General features: G+C 48.1%; 1 protein-coding gene across 1 annotated transcript in view; it reads right to left on the bottom strand.

The window, feature by feature from the left end:
- Positions 1-14,818, bottom strand: part of CDHR2 (cadherin related family member 2) — a 38,862-nt gene extending 24,044 nt beyond the window's left edge. Inside the window, exons 1-4 of the mRNA XM_037500455.1 lie at positions 14,757-14,818; positions 3,304-3,370; positions 2,977-3,048; positions 122-261 (exon numbers count right to left, since the gene is read on the bottom strand). Coding sequence (XP_037356352.1) covers positions 122-261; positions 2,977-3,048; positions 3,304-3,358 — 267 coding nt within the window. The 5' untranslated portion in view covers positions 3,359-3,370; positions 14,757-14,818. The remainder of the gene's footprint in view (positions 1-121; positions 262-2,976; positions 3,049-3,303; positions 3,371-14,756) is intronic.
- Positions 14,819-20,654: the final 5,836 nt, after the last annotated feature.

Raw genomic sequence — 20,654 nt, 5'->3', positions numbered from 1 at the left:
CCTCAGATAAGCCCCCACCTGGGTGGAAGCCACACAGGAAGCCCACCACCAACACACTAGCCCCCAAACCCTCCCTCCTCCCAACCCCACCATGGAGCCCTTCCAGAGTGCTGCTCTTTACCTCATAGTCCAGAGGGCTTTTCAGTCTCACTTCCCCAGTGGTTGCATTGACGTTGAACAAGTAGGCATACGGACCAGTAATCCCGTAGCTCAAAGGGTCCCCGTCTGGGTCGTTAGCTAGCAGCTGGAAGGCCATGGCACCTGGGGATGGGCAGACTCTGTGCAGGGTCCCCGCTACCTCCTTCAATGCTGGCCTGGGCCAAGCTGCCCAATGCCTGGGCAGGGGCCGACTGCTCTGTGCACAGGCTCCATCTGACATCTAGGACCTCCCAGCCCCGGCTCCAGCCCCTGTGGTCACAAGCTTCAACTTCATAACTCAACTTCACAACTCAACTTCATATCTCAATGCTCACTCAGAGGCTTTGGCACCCAGTTTCCTTTGGGGGACCCCAATTGCACTAACACAGTGGACTGTGTCCCAGGCATCTCCTCTCCCCAGCCTACTCTCTGGACCTGCCCTCCTGGAAGGGGAAGACTGAGCTTTGCTGGAGCGCGGTGCATCTTAAGGTGGAGGGCTGCTAACAACCTTCTCAAGGTGCCTGGGCCATCTCCAAGCCTTCTCATTCTTCGCCCAGAGCCTGCCTGCACACTCTTTCTGATCAGAGCAGCTAGCCTCTGCAGAGGGCACATCCCTGGGCAGAGCAAGGGTGGGGAGATATTAGGAAAGACCCAAGGTCGTCGATGTACCACCTGAAAGTAACTCACAGATTTGCCCCGCCCATGCCTGCTCCCTGGCCTCATCTGTTTTACCACGTCTAAACTCTGCTCAGCTACCCGACCCCCCAGCACCCTGCACCAGAACTTACTTGCCCTCTGCCACCCCCTTTCCCTTCATTGTTGGACAGCTGTCCATTAGCAGGGCTTTCTCCATTAATCAAAATGTGTTTCCCAGGCCTCCCTGGTGGTGTAGGCAGTTGAGCGCAGCGCTGTGAAGCTGCCCGCAGCCTCTGCAGTGCAGATTCTGTCCCTACCAGCCTCGGAGCAATCCACATGGCGAGCAGACCTCTCCTGACTCACCTGCTGCTCCCCTCAGCAGTGTATTTCATCAGTCTGCCTGTTCTGTTCCCTAATCTGTCTCTGGTGAATTCTCTCACCGCCCCCCACGCATCTGGCCTGTACCCTGGCTCTTGTATAAATAAAATAAATCTTTAAAAAAAAAATGTATTTCCCTAGAACTCCCACCTACAGGTCCCCAAGGGCCTATCCCTTCAACCCAAGACATACAGTGCCTGGGGCCACAAGAATGTTTAACTTCTTTTAAAACCCTGTGTACACACCCACACACACACACACACACACACACACACACACACAACATATATATATATATATATATCATATACAGCACATATATAATATATATTAACTCCAGCCTGCCTGGTAGCTGTCTTGTCAATGCATATATTTTTCTGCAGCTAGAGTCCCATGAAGATGAAAAGCAGCCACATGTGGCCATGGGGCCTGACTCCCAGACTGAGCAGGGCACAGAACCAGCCCACCCCTCTGCCCACTACAACCCTCAGGGATGGGCTGAGCAGCCCACTCCAGAGCCTGTTCTTCCATCGGACAGTCGCTTGGAAACAGTCCTTGGAAAGCTGGTTCAGTGTCTTCCCACCTCAGCCCTTGCCTCCAGGAAGACCACCAGATGTTCTGCTAAAAAGATGCCCATGTCTACATTACCTGGTACCTTTGCAGTTCTGACACTGCAATAGACTGTTCATTGCCCCCTGCTACCCACACCTCTTTCTCTAAGACTAACAGAACCCCAGATTTTGATCTAGGCACATGACTAACCAGAGTAAAGGCTTATGTCTCAGGTTCCCTGGCGTGGGGTGTGGGCATGTGACTAAGTTCTGGCCAGGGAGATGTGAGCAAAAGGAACGTGTGTAAAATCCCCAGTCTCTCTTAATGGGAAAGGGACAAGTCCTCCCTGCTCCTTCCTCCTCCCACTGGCTGGAAGAGGGTGTGGCACCAGCCAGCTGGGACTCATGGATAAGATGACATCTTAGGGGAGGCAGAACCTGGAGAGGGAAGCAGGCACATAAAGCAAGGAACAGCCTGCTGGGACCAAGCTTCTGAAAGCCCTAGGCTTTCTGGCTATGGGAGAGAATAGCACACCTCTACATGCTCACACCCCTGAAGTCTGAAGACCCCTTGAGGCACAGCTGACCCCTATCTTCTCTGATTTGTGCTTCCCCAACACATATCCTGTCCCTGCTGGGAATTTGGTGTCCAGTCTCTACGGTTTCATTCAAAATGATGCTTCCCAAATATCACTCACACCCGCTGCCATCAGCTTCACCATATCCCCATCTCATTATTTATGACTGTTCATTTAATCAACTTGCTATTTCATATTTGATTTTAAAAGCCAGCATTAGATCACTGCTGTACACAGCGGCCCACCTAGAAAGTGACTACCAACAAGCCAAGAAGAGCATCCACCTTATCAGCTTCTGGGTAGAGGTGTGTGAAAGGATCTGAGCCCGAGTCTGCCCTCTTTGTTTGAAAAATAAAATAAAATGTCATGGGTGGAGGGAGAGGAGCAAGTGGGGGAGGTCTAAGAGAAAGGGGTAGGAACTGGATACTTTCTCCTTGGGGAAATCAGAAAGACTGAAAGAGATGGGAAATGGAAGGGATGTCCTCGAGGCATAAGTCACGATTATCTGATGTGGAGTGAAGGCCCTTGACCCAAAGCTGAAGAAAAGAAAAGCAACTTCTGGAACAAACTCCCCCCAGGTCACCTTTGCCCCATGATGAGTCATGAGCTGAAGGCGGGGGAGAAAACTCATAGGGGAACCCTGGGACCCTCATGGGAAGGGCACACACAGTCTGGGCACAGGGACTGCTACTCACCCAGTGGGAGGTCCTCGGGCAGAGTCACTGATGTCATGTTGGGCAGGAAATTCGGGGCCTTGTTGGCTGCCACTGTAAGGACAGACCGCTGGAACATCTGGACACCCAACAAAGCCTGACCCCCAGCTACCCCTGTGGGAGTCCACACCAGCCCCGTAGGTCAACCTTCAGTCTTTTTCCCCTCCTGGGCCTGGGATGCCCTCCCTCATATCTCCCCAAGGCAGCCAAGCACAGGGCAGGGTGAATGAGGAAGTACCCCTCTTTTCCAAGGATCCAGCATCAATCCCCAGGTTAGCGCTACTCTGGTGGGGGAGGGGAGGTACCCACCAGACCCTACAAGGGCAGGAAGCAGGAGGCAGGACACCCACGGCCACGCCATCATGTCTGGAGGGACCTAGGAGAAAGGTGTCAGGGAAGGAGCACATGTACCCAGGACTCCCTCCTTTGGCAGACCCTTCCCTAATTTGTCTGGGTCTGACCCAGGCCCACCCTCCACCACCCCTCAGGGTTCTACCCTCTGTCCTATCACCCTCTGTCCATTTTCCAGATGTTCCGGGGAAGGGAGTTTGGTGGGGGTGGGTAGGGTAGCTGAGCCTACTTCAGAACCCTAGCCTGTGACTGACCGTGATGCCAGAATTCAGCTCCCACTATGTAGCAGGCTCAGCTGAGAGCACATTAAATACGTGATCTTCATGTTCTACCCCCAATGAAGTGGCTGCTAAAAATCCTAGGCTGAGAGATTAAGGGGCTTATCTAAGGCCACACAGAAAAACAGCAAGGACACAGTTTTTTTAGACTGCAGAATTTATTCCCTCAACCACTAAACTACCTTGCCTCTGAGAAGTGTCCAAGCTAATAGTGTCCTTCAAAATCAGGGACATGGAGAGGGACTATGACTTGTCCAGGATCATCCAGAGACTCTAGGGTCAGTCAGGATCCTTGTCCCACTTGCTGACACCCATAATAGCTGCTTTGGCAGCCTTTCCCAAAGTGCATTCTGTGGAATCCTGGCCCTATAAGAAGTCCCATGGCAGACGGGTTCCCTGGTCAAGTCAGTTTGGGAATGGCTCGAAAGCTATGGGAGAACCAAAAGGGAATGACCCCAAACCATGCAGTCTTCATAAGATGGGAGTCATCCACAGGGAAGAGGAAAGGGGAGAGAGTATGCCTTCCAGAGCTGAACCTTGACCATGAAACAGCTTCAAAACCAGAACTCCTCTCCCTCAAACCACCGCCCACTGTTCCTCCTAAGTTCCCCGCGCAGGGACTGACCCACATGATCAAATCACCAAGACTCTTCTCCCACTGCCCAGAAATGCCAACATCCAGTCCTTGCAGCCTCTGAACTCTCCATCCACCCACATCTCCACCCCACAGTATCCCTCTCCCCTGGGCCAGCCGGCTCCCTTTGATCTCTCTGAAGCAGCCCTTCCTCACTCCATCTAATGACCTCCTTCCCCTACTCAAAACTCTTCAATAGCTCCCTGTGCCAGAGTCCAAACTCCAGAAAAGGGCTCCCTAAAACCCTCATGCCCTGCCTGCCTCCCTCCTCACTTCATCGCCAGCCACACCTGGCCTCCCTCTGCCCCCACCTCACCTCACATGTCCAGACTCAACCCACTTTCCCTCCTACATCTTTGTATATGCAGTTCCCTCTTTCTGGACTGTCCTTCCCTGCCTTGCCTCCTGAGGAGCAGCTCCAGGGCCACCCCTGTTCAGACATGCCCTCAATGCTCTGGCTGGCGGAATGGACTGACAGTTGCCCCTGGAGATCAACCCCTCCCATCAGACAGGGCAAGGTCCAGATCTGTATCCTCTCTGTGACCTCAGGACCAAACACAGGGTGAACCCAGTGCGGGATCACTGAGCATCTCTGAAATGATGAATGAATGAGCTGGTGAATCAATCCACTCCCAGTGACCTGGCGTGGAATTCCTGTGAGATGGGGCAGAGTGTAATGGTTATAAGTATATGGGGCAGAGGGAACTGGGTGTAAGTCCACTGCAATCTTGGGCAAGTAACCCCACCTCTCTGGGCCTCCATTTCCCTATCCATAAAATGGGAACAATAGTAGCATTTACACTACGAGGTTTGTGTGAGGCTTCAACAGTGCCTGGCACTCAGAAAGTGAGTAATAAATATTAGCAGTTATTATCACAGAGGAAAGGAAGTTCTGTCTCTTGCGCCCACATCATTGGGGTCTCCATATTCAACTCCTTTCTTCAAACTTTGCCCTGCCCAATCACCTCACATGTCCCCTCCTCAGTGTCTCCTAGATGGTGGTAGAGACCTTGCCTCTTGGACTTGGTGTGCCCACCTGCCCTCAAGTTTCAGCATGAACCTCCCCCTTTTAATTCAGAGTTCTCCTTGCCCCAGTTTCCTCACACCTGCTAGGAAAACCTGGGATTACAGGGGAGTCGATAATCGTAAATATTTGTTGACATTTCCTGAGCACCTACAATAAGCTGAGTAGCCTAATGTATCCATTCTCACTCTTTTTTTTTTGAAGACTTATTTATTTATGCACACAAGAACTGGGGCACAGGTCAGAGGCGTGGGTGAGAGGATTCACCAGAGACAGAGTGGGGAACAGAACAGGTGGATTGACTGAAGTACACTGCTGAGGGGAGCAGCGGGCGAGTCAGGAGAGGTTCTGCTGCACCATGTGGGCTGCTCCCTGGCGCCTGGGGATCAAACTTGTGCTGCAGTGGCTGCAGACAGTCCCATAGGCTGCGTCTTAACCCTTGAGCCACCAGGGAGGCCCCCCATTCTCACTCTTAATAAATATTTTTTGGAAGCCTATATGCCTTGTTGCCAGCACTGGGGATGCAGTTATGAGCACAGTAGTCAAGTCTTCACTAAGCTATGGTTTAGTGAATGAGACAGACTCAAAACCAGCAGCAAAGTGTTGTCTAATTGTTCCCTGTATTAAGTACTCTACAGGAAGAGAATATGGGTGAGTATGTAAAGAGAGAGACAACCCCCCCCCTCAGACAGTATGGTAGGTAAAGAGAGCTACAAACTCTTAGCTTCTCTTCCCAGCAAGAGCCCGTTCCCCTCAAATCTGGTGCACTCATCATGTTTTAATTTTCTATATTTCATGATTCTCTGATATCTAAGGGGCCCTGATGGTCAAAGAGAGATTGCCCTTCCCAAGGTCAGCTAATTCCTAGAATACCCACAACACTCCTTTCATATGCAACCAACTAATCCAAAGTCCATACCCCAACCACCTCCTTTCTCTAACTCCCACACACCAAGCCCTAAATCACCCCAGGGTCATGTGTTGGAGAACTAAGGATGACTCCTAGAGTCTGCCAAAATTATTTGACTGTTCAGTTGCTTACCTGCAGCTTCTTTCCCAAGGAAAATGCAATTAAAGCTCTGGGGTGCACTTTTCCCTAATTCCTTCTGCCTCCTGACCAAACCCGGTGCTTCCCACTGTGGCCCTAAATGGCATGGCATGATCCTTCATGTGGGGAAATGCGAGTGATACAAATCTTTTAGTGGCCTCAGCCTCCCCATGTCATCACTGTCATCTCCATACATTAAAAATCCCATGGGGCCTCCCTGGTGGCACAAGGCATTGAGACACAACCTATGAAGCTATATCCACAGCCACTACAGCATGAGTTTGATCCCTGGCCGGCCAGGGAGCTACCCCCATGATGCAGCAGACCTCTCCTGAATCACCCACTGCTTCCCTCAGTGGTATATTTCAGTCAACTGCCTGGTCTGTTCCCCACACTGTCTCTGGTGAATCCTCTCACCCCCCACACTTCTGGCCTGTACCCCAATTCTTGCATGCATAAATAAATAAAATCTTTTTTAAAAAATTCCATGGCCTTAAATTAAGACATCCAGTAATGTCCTTTGATGGACTGTCAAATATAGCGTCAAGAATATTGTGCCAGTTTCCAGGCCTAGGCTTCAAGACATTGGCTCACTCTTGGAACTTGGCAGCCATGCTGTAAGGAAGCCCAGTCTGCCCTTGAGGAGGCCTGTGTGAAGCAGAGCCAAAGGCCTGACCAATACACTGGTTGAACTTCCAGCCAACACCCAACTATGTGATAATTCACGTGAGTATTTCATCCCCAAATAGACCTTCTACCTCCAGATGAGTCATTCTGCTGAGCCCTGCCCAAACTGTAGGATTCTGAGCATAATAAATGTTTGTTGTTGTTGGCTGGGGTGGTTATATTGCAGTGAAAAATGGGAAGAGAAAGAGTGTAGTCTTAAGTGTCAGCGAAAGTCTGAGGAAGGAGAAAAGAACATGGTATGAGGGATAGTGGAGGAGTTTCCTGTTAAATGTGGAGGATTTAACATTTATCTCTACTTTCTCCCTCTTGAAAACCCTCTTGAAAAGTGAAGATTTAGGGAGTTGGAAAAAATGAATGAAAACCAATCACCTTATCAAGCTAATGATAGTTAAAAACCAGAGGAGGAATAGGGTTGGGAGCAACCCAGCAAGGCTAAAGGATTGAATGTTCTCAAATCTCCTGAAAGCAGAGGTGTGGTGTGGCCTGAAGGCAGGGAAAACGGTGGAATGTTTGCATGAGCACAATTAGACTCCTAGACACTACTTATACTCCTAGGTACTCACCTGTATAGCCAGGTGGCTGCCCCACCCTATCCCTCCCTCCCTTGAACACTAGAGTCTACTTCCTAGAAAGTTTGAATCAGAGAGATCTGAACCTGGGGTCACTAGGTCTGGTGGAGGTGGGATACCACAGTAAGATAGGGCTTCAAGTGAAAGACTATACTAAATAGTGACACTCAGACTCCTTCTCCCTCTCAGTCCCAAGAGCACTGGCAGATAATGATACCTCTCCCAATAATCAGAAATTTAAAAAATGAAGAAATTTAACTGACTTAAGAAAAAACCCACAGATTTTGAAATGCGGGGAATTCCATTGGATTACTTTATAAGCCTCCCAGAAGACAAGACCTACCCACAACCCAGGGCCCCCAGTTGGATTTTCAGAGTCTCATTCTTAATTATGAACAGCCAGCCAGGATCATCTGACATTGACAGGAAGACAGACATATGGCACGCTGGACCTGCTACTGAAAACTGCCAAATTTTCAGGAATTGGACAAGCTGATTGGAATTATGTTATGTACTTTGAAATCAACGAGGATGGAAATATTTATAATCTAGAAGTAAGCAAACATAACAAATCATGGAAATCCACATTCCAGCAATGGACACTGAGAACCCAAACCAAATCAAACAAAAGCATGAGAAAAATCAACTCTGAGAAAACAGAGACCATGCAAGAAGCTGAAGAAAACTACAATGAATATTCTCAGAGTCACAAGAGAAGCTTTTATCATCATCCATGAATATGAACAAGATGATGAGATAAACAAAATAAACTTCCAAAGAATAAGAGTAGTTCTGGGACCTCCTTGGTGGTGTAGGGGTTAAGTATCAGTGCTATCACACTATCACCACTGCGGCCTGAGTTCGATCCCTGGCCAGCAAGCTAACCCACATATGGCAGAGTAGACCTCTCCTGTCTTGCCTGCTGCTCCCCTCTGCAGTGTATTTCAGTAGATCCACCTGCTCTGCTCCCCACTCTGTCTTTGGTGAATCCTTTTAACCCCTGCACCTCTGACCTACACCCCAGTTCTTGTATGCACTAAAAAAAAATGTTTCTAGACATTGCCAAATGTTTCCAATCTTCCCTATCCCTCACCCTTGGGAAAAATCATCCCTAATTGAGAATCAACCTTACAGATAAAAATAATGATGATAGAAGGAAAGAGTTAATATAAAATTGAGGAATGCAAGATAGGAGAGAAAACTTAAGAAATCAGAGAAGGTCCAATTAATAAAAGTTCCAGAGGGGAATAAAAAACAGAGAAAGGAAACTATCAAAGAAGTATAAACAAGATTTCTCATAAGTGAATAACATAAATTTATTAAAATGGTTTCTGGAACAAATGGAGGTGGGGAAGGAATACCCACACTAAGGCAATTTCAGAATACTAAGGATAAAGACAAAGCCCTGAAATCTTTGGGAGAAAAAGTCAAGTCACATACAAAGGATCCAGAATCAGAAAGCTATGGGACTTTTCAGTAGCAATCCCTGTCACTAACAGCTAGTGGAACTTTGTTTGGCAGATTAGTGGTAGCTGCAAATTCTTTGGCTTCCTTCCCATTGAGAGGTGAAGACTGATCCCTTCCCCTGCAATCTCATCTTGACCAATAGCACAAGTGACATTCTGGGACTTCAGAAACGTTGCCCTCACACCACGATTTTTGAGGCCCAGAGATACCTTATGAAAACTCAACACCCCTGAGGCCACCATGCTTTAAGGAAACCCAAGCTAACCATGTGAGGAGGCTTATGTGGCAAGAGAGAGCAAAAGTCCCAATGAGCCCCATGGTTCTTGCCTCTGCCTTGCACATAATCCCAGCTAAGGTGCCACACACCATGAGCAGAGTTGAGCAATCCCTGCTGTGCTCTGTCCAAATTCCTGACCTGCAGAATCATGAGCTATAAATTATTGCTTAAGTCCCTACATTTGGGAGTATAGAACACTATACTATAGCTAACAAGAACACTATACTCAAAATATGGAAGACACATTATCTCCAACCTAAAATTCTATACCCACAAAAATTATCAGGGCCTCCCTAGTGGCTCAAGGGGTTGGGTGTCAGCACTATGAAGCAATCTTCAGCCACAGCACCATGAGTTCGATCCCTGGCCAGGGAGGTGACCCACACGGCACAGCAGACCTCTCCTGTCTCGCCCGCTGCTCCCCTCAGCAGCGTATTTCAGTCAGTCTGCCTGTTCTGTTCCCCACTCTGTCTCTGGGGAATCCTCTCACCCCCTGCACCTCTGGCCTACACCCCAGCTCTTGTATGCATAAATAAATAAATCTTTAAAAAAAAAAAAAAACTACCCATCACATAGTGGGCAAAATAAGAAGAATTTCAAGCTTGCAAGGCCAAGAAATATGCCTCTTATGTGCCTTTCTTGGAAACTACTAGATAATATAATCCATTATATCCAAGAAGTAAACCTAGAAAAGGGAAGAGAAGGAATGTAGAGAATGGAAAGCCAACTGGGGAAAGGTGGGATGGTATTCCCAGATGATGGTGAGAGAAGGCATAGGATTTCAGCTGGATAGCAATGGTCCTGATGGGAAGCAGAGTTCAAGGGTACTCCAGAGCTGTCTAAGAAAAAAGAAACATGATGGGTTTGTTGAACATCTTGAGAGAGTTTTACACCACTGTTTAGAGCAGAAGGGCAAATTTGTTGTACTATGTAGAAAAATAGGCAAATGAAAGCAGTAAGTTTGGGGGAAGGGACGGCTGTGCTCGAAGGGTCACAGAAACATAGCACAGTTGATCTTGAACACAAGTATGAGCTGTCCACTTATACACAGGGTTTTTCTTTCACTAGGGTCCATGTTCATTGATTCCACCAACCACTGATGTGGGATGTCAGTTGGTTGAATGGTGGATGGGGAACCCAAACATCGAAGGACCAACTATAAGTTATATATGCATTTTCCACTGGGGTGAGGGCAGTCGGCTCTTCTAACCACATCCCCCACACATACATTTTCCAAGGGTCAACTGTGCACTGAGTGGCTCATGAGGCACAGACATTTCCACAGTGGGCAAAGCATCCACGTAGTAAGGATCAGAGAGGGGAAACATGTTAGGATGTAAGAAAATTAAATTCTTATCTTGCATTTTGAAGAAATCTATTGATAATGGCTAAAACTTTTAAAAATCACAAATCATAGTATAAGAACATTATTTAGGAATGTGGTGCTAAGTGGAAGAAGTAGTAAAAGAAGATGAAAGCAATTGTCTCTAGAAAGTGGGTACTGGGGATGTGGTGTGCAAGACAGAGAGAGGCTGGCTTCTGTTATGTACCTTGTGGTATTGTCTGAATTTTTGAAAGTAAATACCTGCCTGCTCTGATAAAGCATGCATTGTTATAGGGAACGCAGACAATAGGAGAGGTGGCCCTGGGTCAGGTAAGAATGAGGTGTGTTCTAGAAATTGAAAAGGGTTGAACAGAGGGAACCCAGGGACAGAGGACAGTGGCGGGGGACAGACAAGGTGGGAAGCAGGCAGGAGCCAGGTCATGCCAGGCCCTGCAAGGTACGGTAAGGATGGTTTTGGTTTATGCTAAGAAAAATTCAAGATCATTTCAAGGTATTAAGCACGGTAGTGACAGGGACTAGTTTACCCTTCTAAGAGATCTTTCCAGTTGCGGCATGAGGGTGGATTGGAATGGTAGTCGCAGGGTTGGAAAGAAGGGACAAGAATAGAGATATATTTTGGTAGCAGGATATTTGGAAATCGTATCATTTCATCTTTGTAGCAGCCCATTTTAAAGACAGGGAAACAGGTTCCCAGCAATCTGCGGAGGATGTCACAGCTAGACGCGGGAGGGATTCGAACCCAGCTCCCCCAGGCTTGCGGCCTTGTCTCCTTTGCGCAGAGGGCAGGTTGCTGTCCTCGCTGCCCCCCAGGGCTCCAGCAGGAGAGAAAAATCACAGCTCAGCTGTGTACCCCAAACCTTCAAAACAGTTGTCCTCTTTGATCCAGTCATCCAACTAACCTAAAAATGAGGAAACACTTTGCAGAAAGTTGATCATCACAAGTGATTATTTATAATCACGGAAAATGGCAGTGTCCTGTACAAGAAATATAAGGAAAAGGTGAAGAAAGAGGTGGACAAGCTCTCGGTGGGACAATGAACAGCTGTTGAATATGATGGCACCGAACAGAAATAGGGAGCCCATAAGGAACACCTATGGGCTCCAGGTGCCAGATACCTCGAATCCTTTGAGGTAGGTACCATTCTACCCTCTTTACATATAAGGAAAGTAAAGTTCAGAGAGGTAGGGGTCAAGTGTAGTGACTGAGGTGGTCTTGGAGCTGGTTGTGGAGGTGGGGCTGGGGACCACACTGTAGTTGGGTTGGGGGATGATGATAGAAGGGATGGGTGTGCTGGTATCATTTGCAATGATGAAGGTGAAGATCCAGAGTTGGTGGCAGTGATGTTTATGGGGTGGAGATGATAGGGGGGTCCAATGGATTTGGGTAGTGGTGATGGTGGTGAGCTATTGGTGTCCACCATTTGAACACTGGATGGACAAAGGTGGCTGGGCGTGGACCTGCCATTCCCTTGGGGTGTGGTCTTGGGCCTAACCACTTCACCTCTCTTATTTTCACTTCCGCTCTTTAGAGGTGAGTCAACTGCCAGAGATACAAGGTATATTCCTCACCATAACAAAGTTCATCTCAGTGAGGTTGGGAAGGCAGGAAATGTCTGGGATTTCCCATCCAAGTCCCCAGGGAAGGGGAGCCAGCAAGGATGGGCCAGCTGCTGTGCGGCTGCTGGCTCTTTGCATCCATTACCATTTAGACCTCAGCCATCCGTGGTCACAGACGGGAAGGCACATGATCTAGTTGGCAATGGAATCAGAACCCAGTGCAGGTAGTCTGTGCTCTCTTTCTAGGTTTCTGGCTTTCTCTTTCTCACTGCCCTTCAGAGACCCTGGGACCATCTATACTCTAGAAAAGACAGCGACCTATTGCCCAAACTCCCTGCCCCCAACTTCCAATATCTCCCTACTCCTTTCCCTTTCCTTACTCCCCAAAAGAGATGAATCAAAAAAGACACACATAAAAGAGTACTCCTCAGCCTTAAGACTAGATGTTGTCATTTACAGCAAAAAAGGAAAGAGTTGGGGGAATCAGGCACAATAGGACAAGCCAGAATGACAAAGACAAACCCTGGACATTTAAGTAGCAGATGAATTGACAAAGCAAAATACTAATAAAAACTAGCAGCCATTAATAAATAAAGTAAGGTTTCTGAAGTTACAAGGGAGAGAAGAAGGAGAATGTATCAAAGGGATATAAGGAATGGTGATGGGGGAAAAAATGAAAGCAATGTAAAAAATTTTTAAATAAATGGTGTACTCATTGCAAAGCTCTCAATATACTACAAACCATTGAATGACATACTTCAAATGTTCCTTTTTGTACATATGGTATACATGGTAAATAAATTACATCTCACAATGAGAAAGAAAGAAGGAAAGAAAGGAAGGAAGGAAGGAAAGAAGGAAGGAAGGAAGGAAAGAAAGAAGGAAAGAAAGAAGGAGACAAACAGCTGAATTAGTGTGGCCTCTTGGCTCCCACCCCATGAGAGATGCAGGCCCCTAGAAGTCCCCTCCAATTTGGAAGGGACACACCCTCTCACCCAAAGCCTGCAAAGTGATGTCAGCCACAGCTCACAATAGTCCACAGTGGCAAGGCTTTCTAGAATTTGAAGGCAATGAGAGTGGGCACCCTGGCCAGTCCAGGGGCCCCAGGGGGGCCAGCAAGGGAGGCGGCCTTTCTTGCCCACAGGCAGGGGGGTTCAGGCACCATCCCCTCTGCTGCTGCCTCCACACAGGTTTACTTTCACTTTTTTGTGTATTTTTTTAATGTTTCCCAGCTGCAAGAATGATCATTCCAGGGCCGGGTGAGGAAACTGAAGCTCCGAGAGGTAGACATAAGAATAAGGGCCCACGCACTCGACACAGATATGCTCCAAGTCAGGAAGGCCCAAGCAAACCTTGGCCTGCCCTGCACTCAGCTCCATGGGTGTCGGCCCTCACCACAGGGCAGATGCCTGCCCAACCAGAGTGCCCTGGTGCACAGACATGGCCCTGAGGGTACCAGTCCCTGCAGCAGGGCCCCTCCAGAGCCCACCTCCAGCTTGCAGAAAGATATGGAATCAAATGCCCTGGCTCAGATTCTAGCATTTCACTTCCTCCCATGCCACCCCTCAGCTCTTACCCACTCTGGGCCTCAGTTTCCCTGCTGAGAAATGGGGTGAAGAAAGGAGCCATGGAGTCTTGTTATTAGTCACAGACTTTTCTGTCAGTTGGCTCTCAAGGTTCTCCGAGCCCCAATTTTGTGTCTGATAACACAGCCCAGAAGTCCTTGTCTCCAGGAACAGACCCTGGTCTGGCTCCAGCCCTCAGCTGAGTCTTCCTCTGGTGCACCAGGGCCTAGGATGAGCCCAGCCAGAGGCCAGCTTGCACTTGGTCCCAGTCGTACACTTCCCAGCGATGGAATCCACCACTGACCACAGGTTCCTCTGCCTTGGGGACACTCCAACTTCTTTTCTGCACTATTACCCTTCTCATCCTGGAAACTGAGACCAAGGAGAGTTCTCGAGTCCACTCACAGTCAAGATGGAGCTGAGATCTAAACCCAAATTGGAGGAATTGGAACCCAGCTTTTTCTCCTCATGTTCTAGGGTCTCCAGTCTCAGGCACCCTGACTTCAACTGCCTTGAACTTCCCGTGAAAAGGGCCTGTTCAGGTTAACTCATTCTGGGGAACCAACCTCCCTTTGGCCCTGTGAAGAATCCACAGTCGGTCCAAATTACCCCAGGACTTAGAAGGGAAAGAGGCACCAGAACCCCAGGAAGTATGTTGCCGCGGACCAGCACAGCAGTAGACGATGAGGCCGTCTCAGGGTTGAGAGAAACGCGCAGGGTGGTCAGGGAGTCGGCGAAAGAATGACTATGTTTAGTACAAACTGAGGCCTTGCAGCCTTGCAGGCTGGGACTCAGCTACAAAGCCCCCAATCCAGCTCTGGTGGCCCTGCCTCTGCCCGTAGCTCCATTCAGCTGCAGGGGAACCGCCCAAACTTGTCTTCGTCCCAATAACACCACTCAGTCCCTACCCCTGGCCAGAAAACCCTACACCCTGCTTCAGCAGGGCCCTGTGATCCTTACCTGTGCCCCGGCAGGTACCGCGGGGGCGGCAGTTGGGCATCGACCAGCACAGGTGAGCACAAAGTGAGGCCTGCAGCGCCACTGCAGACTTTAGCACCACCGCCCTGAGCAATCATTAACCCTGCCAGAGGCGTGACTTCCTGGATAGAAATGACTCCTCAGCAGGCCTGCTCACAGCTGGGGACAGGGCAGAAGGGCAGGACCAAGACAACCATTCCTCATTCCCAGAAGCCCAAGTCCAGGCCACAACCCAGAGGACCTGGGGAGCAGGGCCAGTACTGGGGCAGGCAGGAGATAGGGAAGGTGACAATGAGAGTTGGGGGAATGACATCAGGGCTCAAAGTCCCCTCCTGCCACAAGATTCCTCAGTGTCAGGGGACCTGTGGAGAAGGCAAAAGAGGGTGAGGAGAAGGAACTAGAAATATAGGGTAAGAATCATACAGGGGGGCCTGCCTGGTGGCGCAAGGGGTTAATCATTGCACTGTGAAGCAATCTGCAGCCTCTGCAGCGAGTTCCATCCCTGGCCAGCCAGGGAGCAACCAACATGGCAAAGCAGAACACTCCTGGCTCGCCCGCTGCTCCCCTCAGGAGTATACTTCAGTCAGTCTGCCTGTTCTGTTCCCCACTCTGTCACTGGTGAATCATTTCACCTCCCACACCTCTGGCCTGTACCCCAGCTCTTGTATGCATAAATAAATAAATCTTTTTTTTTTTAAAAAAAAAGAATCAAACAGGGGTTTTTCACAGATGAGGGAGGACAAATGGAATTTGCATGAACTTAGATCCTACTGTTGCTATTATTCCCTCCTATTGAGATCTTCAGGGGGTATCTCCCCACCCCTGAGCTAGCTTTAAATACTATGCCTGTGCCCAGCAAGGCACACCTGCAACTCTTCCTCCAGCCACACTGCCTCACCATCCCAGTGTTGAAACAGGACAGAAGTGGTCCTCTTTGGGGTGGATGGTCTGGGAAAGTCACTGGCTCTCTCTAAACCAAGCTGATTCTGTCTGGACCCTGGGGCAGTGGGTCTTCCTTGGAGGATGAGACCCAGCCCAGCATGGGCACTCACTGAGGCTTGGAGCAGCCAAGAGAGAGCATGAGATGTAAATGCTCATTTAGCTTCAGGGAAGTCCTGGAGGAAGATGTCCTTTTGCCTCCAGAGAGGCTTCTGAATAAGCATTTATTGATTACCTACTGTGTGCTTTACATCATGGTCTTGCTGATATCTGAATGGCCAGGGGGAGATAGGTACCATCATAACTGTGACCACTCTACAGAGGAAGAAACTGGGATCAGAGAGCAGAGGTGACTTGCACAGCCAGGACAGCAACATCTCTGACTGCAGCACAGAGGCTTTGTCATCAGTGAAGAGTTCTCCCCTGTGAAGTGGAGGCCTAATCCATTTCCCCTTCTCACCCCCAGAAAGTCTTCCCTGTTCCAGCTGTCACTTTCCGTGGTAACAACAACGTTTTTCCTTTGAGGAATCTTCTTACCCCCCTCATCCCATGCCCCCCTCATCCCATGGAGGTACATGATGGGCCTGGCCAATCAGAACACAGCACCCCCCTATCACAGCGGCTGATTCTGATTTGGTCATGTGACCACAGCTGGACCAATAAGAACTAACAGATCTCAAATACTTCGTTCGAATTATTGAGAATGAGAACTTTGTTGGTCCCCTCTGAGATGTCAACACTGTAAGAAAGTGATGTCTAACAGCTGTCTCACTACCACAAGAATAAGGTCTATTGAGAAATAATCGAAGGCTGAGTTCAGCTAAGAAATGGAGACACACGGATTCCTCATAACTTTTTTGTGAGCCCTGAAATATAGTCTCCACCACCTCGGCACTCTTCAACTGTTAAAGCAATACATTTCAAGCAATTGGCCAAATCAGTCTGTCCTGGTGACAGTTCTCCTCAAAGCAGGAAGTCCCCTATCTCGACATCACCCCACAGAGATGCTAGGGAAGAGGTACATGCAGAGATGAGGTTGAGAGAGGCTGGAATGACCTTGGCTGGGCCATCTCCCAGAGGCTCAGTCTCCTGGGGTCCCCACCTCTCCCTGTAACATGCTGTCAGACACCTGCATTCATAACTTGGAGAAAACACTACTGCCTTCACAGGATTCTTGTGAGGGTAATATAGTTGAGAAACTGTTCTTGGCATGGGGCTGGGCACATAGCACAGACCCTCCCCCTGACTTGTCTAGACTCCCAAGACATTGAGCCCAGAGCTTTCTCAGGCCTTGTCATTACCCTCATGGCCCTCATGTCAGGGGCCATGCCTGATTCACATGCAATAGATATCTATATGCCAGGCACTTTAACAGGGATGTTTGTTCCCCAACCCTCCAGACTTAATAAATTTTCAAAATGTATTTGCTCCATGTACATCCATGTTCACAGCAGCATAATTCACAATCACTGAGATACAGATGCAAACCAATGGTCACCTATATAGATTTGGTATAAGCAAAATATGGTATAGACATACATGGGCTATATTATTCAGTCTTTAAAAAGAAAGAAATCCTGGGGCCTCCTGGTGGCACAGGAAGTTAAGTGTCAGCTCTATGAAGCAATCTGCAGCCACTCCAGCATGAGTTCGATCCCTGGCCAGGGAGGTGACCCACATGGCTCAGCAGACCTCTTGTGACTCACCTGCTGTATTTCAGTAGAGCTGCCTATTCTGCTCCCCACTCTGTCATTGGCGAATACTCTCACCCCTTCCCTCGCACTTCTGGCCTGTACCCCAGTTCTTGTTTGCATATTTAAATAAATCTTTTTTAAAAAAAGGAAATCCTAACAAATACTATGACATGAATGGCAGACATTATTCTAAGTGAAATAAGCCAGACACAAGAGGACAAATAGTGTATGAATTCCCTTACAATTGGTCTTTGCTGGGAGAATAAGGGGAGAGTGGAAACAAGAGTTGTGGTTTAGGGCCTCCCTGGTGGTGCAGGGGTTAAAGTCTTAGCGCTGGGGCCTCCCTGGTGGCACAAAGGGTTAAGCACAGCACTATGAAGCAATCCAGCCTCTGCAGCATGAGTTTGATCCCGAATGGCCAGGGAGCTACCCATATGGTGCAGCAGACCTCTCCTGTCTTGCCCTCTGCTCCCCTCAGCAGTGTACTTCGGTCAATTTGCCTGTTTTGTTCCCCACTCTGTCTCTGGTGAATCCTCTCACCCCCCCACACCTCTGGCCTGTACCCAGCTCTTATATGCATAAATAAATAAATCTTTTAAAAATAAAAAATAAAGTCTCAGCACTATCAAGCTATCACCAGCCACTAATGCATGAGTTTGAGTTCAATTCCCAGCCAGGGAGCTACCATATGGCGCAGCAGACCTCTCCTGTCTCGCCTGCTGTTCCCCTCAGCAGTCTATTTTGGTAGATCCGCCTGTTCTGCTCCCCACTCTGTCTCTGGTAAATCCTCTCACCCCGCCCTGCAGCTCTGGCTTACACCCCAGTAAGCTAGATAAATAAATAAAAATAAATCTTAAATAAGTAAAAATAACTCTTTAAAAAAAAAAAAAAGAGGCCTCCCCGGTGGCGCAGCGGTTGAGTGCTGGGCTGCGAGGCTGCCCGCAGCCTCTGCAGCGCCGGTTCGATCCCCGGCCGCCGGGTGAGGGTCCCACATGGTGCGCAGACCTCTCCTGCCGCCCGCTGCTCCCCTCAGCAGTGTACTTCGGTCCTTCTGCCTGCTCTGCTCCCTGCTCTGGCTCTGGTGAATTCTCTCACCCTCCCGCGCTTCTGACTGTACCCAGTGCTTGTATAAATAAATAAATAAATAAATAAATAAATAAATAAATAAATAAATAAATAAATCTTTAAAAAAAAAAAAATGCACCTACCTAAAAAAAAAAAAAAAAAAAAAAAAGAGTTGTGGCTTAATGGGTGGTTTTGCAAGATGAAATGAGTTCTGGGGATGAATGTTGGTGATGATCATACACTATATGCTTGAAAATGGGCTTATGAGGGCCTCCCTGGTGGCGCAGGGGTTAAGCACCTCACTATGAAGCCTCTGCAGCACGAGTTTGATCCCCGGCCAGGGAGCTACCCATATGGTGCAGCAGACCTCTCCTGTCTCACCCACTACTCCCCTCAGCAGTGTATTTCAGTCAGTCTGCCTGTTCTGCTCCCCACTCTGTCTTTGGTGGATCCTCTCACCGCCCCCCATCTCTAGCCTGTGCCCCAGCTTGTGTATGCATAAATAAATAAATCTTTAAAAGAAAAAAAAAAGAAAGAAAAAGGGCTTATGATAGAAATTTTTGTTATGTATATTTTATGTTATATATATTTTATGTTATGTATATTTTACCAATAGAAAAAAATATTTTTTCTGCATACAAGCTTAAAAACAAAGAAACCTGAGGAGGGGAAACAAGTAAGAAAATCGAGGAGAATTTAGGCTGTAATAGAGTCCTCAAAATACTTAAATATTTGCCTTGAAGATCTGCGTACTTGTCAGACGTGGGCCAGGAATTGGGTCCCAACCTTCCCAGTAGGGAAGGCAAAAAGGAAAACAGGATCCATTAAGGCCAGCATCCATCTGTTTAAGGGTTCTTGCACACCCAAACTCAGCCGGAGTGTGGTGGGGGATCCTGGATCTGGAAGCTGGAGCAACTCAAGGTCTAAAGACTGAGAGGCACTTCCTCCTTAGAGAGCAGGCTCAGGGGCTAGATAACTGGATTTAATTGCAATGAGGGAAGTTGCAACGTCACCCAAGCCTCAGTGTCCTCATCTGGAAATTATAGGTAATGTATGAAACCTACTTGGGAAGGTAGTCGTGAGGCTGAAATGGGGTCAGGTATTTAAAATCCTGAGCACAGTTAGGGGGAAGCAAATATTGTTTAAAAATGAACCATGATGTAAAATATTTTTAAAAAGAAAAAAAAGAAAAGAAAAGAAAGCTAATCAGAATCACACATGAAATATCCTAAGTATGGAATAGAAAAAATAAATAAATAAATAAAATAATATTAAAATAATATAATAAAAATAAAATAATATAAAAATAATATAAAAATTAATTAATTTTATAATTGGAAAAAATAAATAAATAAAAAATAAAATCCTGAGCACAATGCCTGACAGAGAGTGAAGTCTCAATGAATGTTAGTTTTAGTGATGGTGTGGTGTTGGTGGTTGTGCTGTTATTACTAATATTATCTCCTTTATTCCTCCAGTCATGGTTTTTCTCTACTATACTTGTGAAAACAGAGGCCCGGACAGATTAAGTCACCACCTAAGACTGGGCTGTTTGTAGGTAGCAGCACCCATGGAATATGAGACATTGACACAAATCTGTGTAAGCTTCTCGCCTGTAAGCTTCCTGCCTATCGCTGTCCGACTCCACTCTGAAAGCAGTAGGTATTCATCACTGAGGATAGCCTAACTGGAGAAGCAGTCTTCAGGCTCCAGGTCAGTGCCAGACCATAGAACAAATAGACCACAGAAGCCAGCCTGGTCACTCTGGCCCGCCCCGGGTAGGACAGCCCCCAGGCCCCTTCCTTTGTTCTCCCCTGATGCTCTGACAGCTGGGACAGCAGCTCTGAGTCACTGCTGCAGGGCATGTCCTGGCCTGCCCTGACCTTTGGACAGCATCCAGATGAGCCTCAGAGGGTGCCCTGCACAGAGGGTGCACTGTCCACCTGCCATAAGGAAGGCCCAGAAGCTCATTAGGCTCTGGGCTGTGATAATCCAGGTCTGAGTAACAGATATCAGGCCAGGGTCAGCTTCAGGGAGTGGTGGCATGCAGCCAGGCAGAAACTGGGGCTAAGAATATGGACTCGATGACCTGAATCCGAATGCCCTCCCTACTGCTTCCCAGATGGGTGCCTTGCATCAGCTACTTCCTGTCCTTGAGCCTGTGAATTAGGCCTAACAGCAG

The sequence above is a fragment of the Talpa occidentalis genome, unplaced genomic scaffold, assembly GCF_014898055.3.
Source record: "Talpa occidentalis isolate TD23 unplaced genomic scaffold, MPIMG_talOcc4v2.1 talOcc4.9, whole genome shotgun sequence".
Lineage (NCBI taxonomy): Eukaryota > Metazoa > Chordata > Mammalia > Eulipotyphla > Talpidae > Talpa > Talpa occidentalis.
Note: the sequence above shows the minus strand (reverse complement) of the source record. Positions and strands in the feature narration are given on the sequence as shown.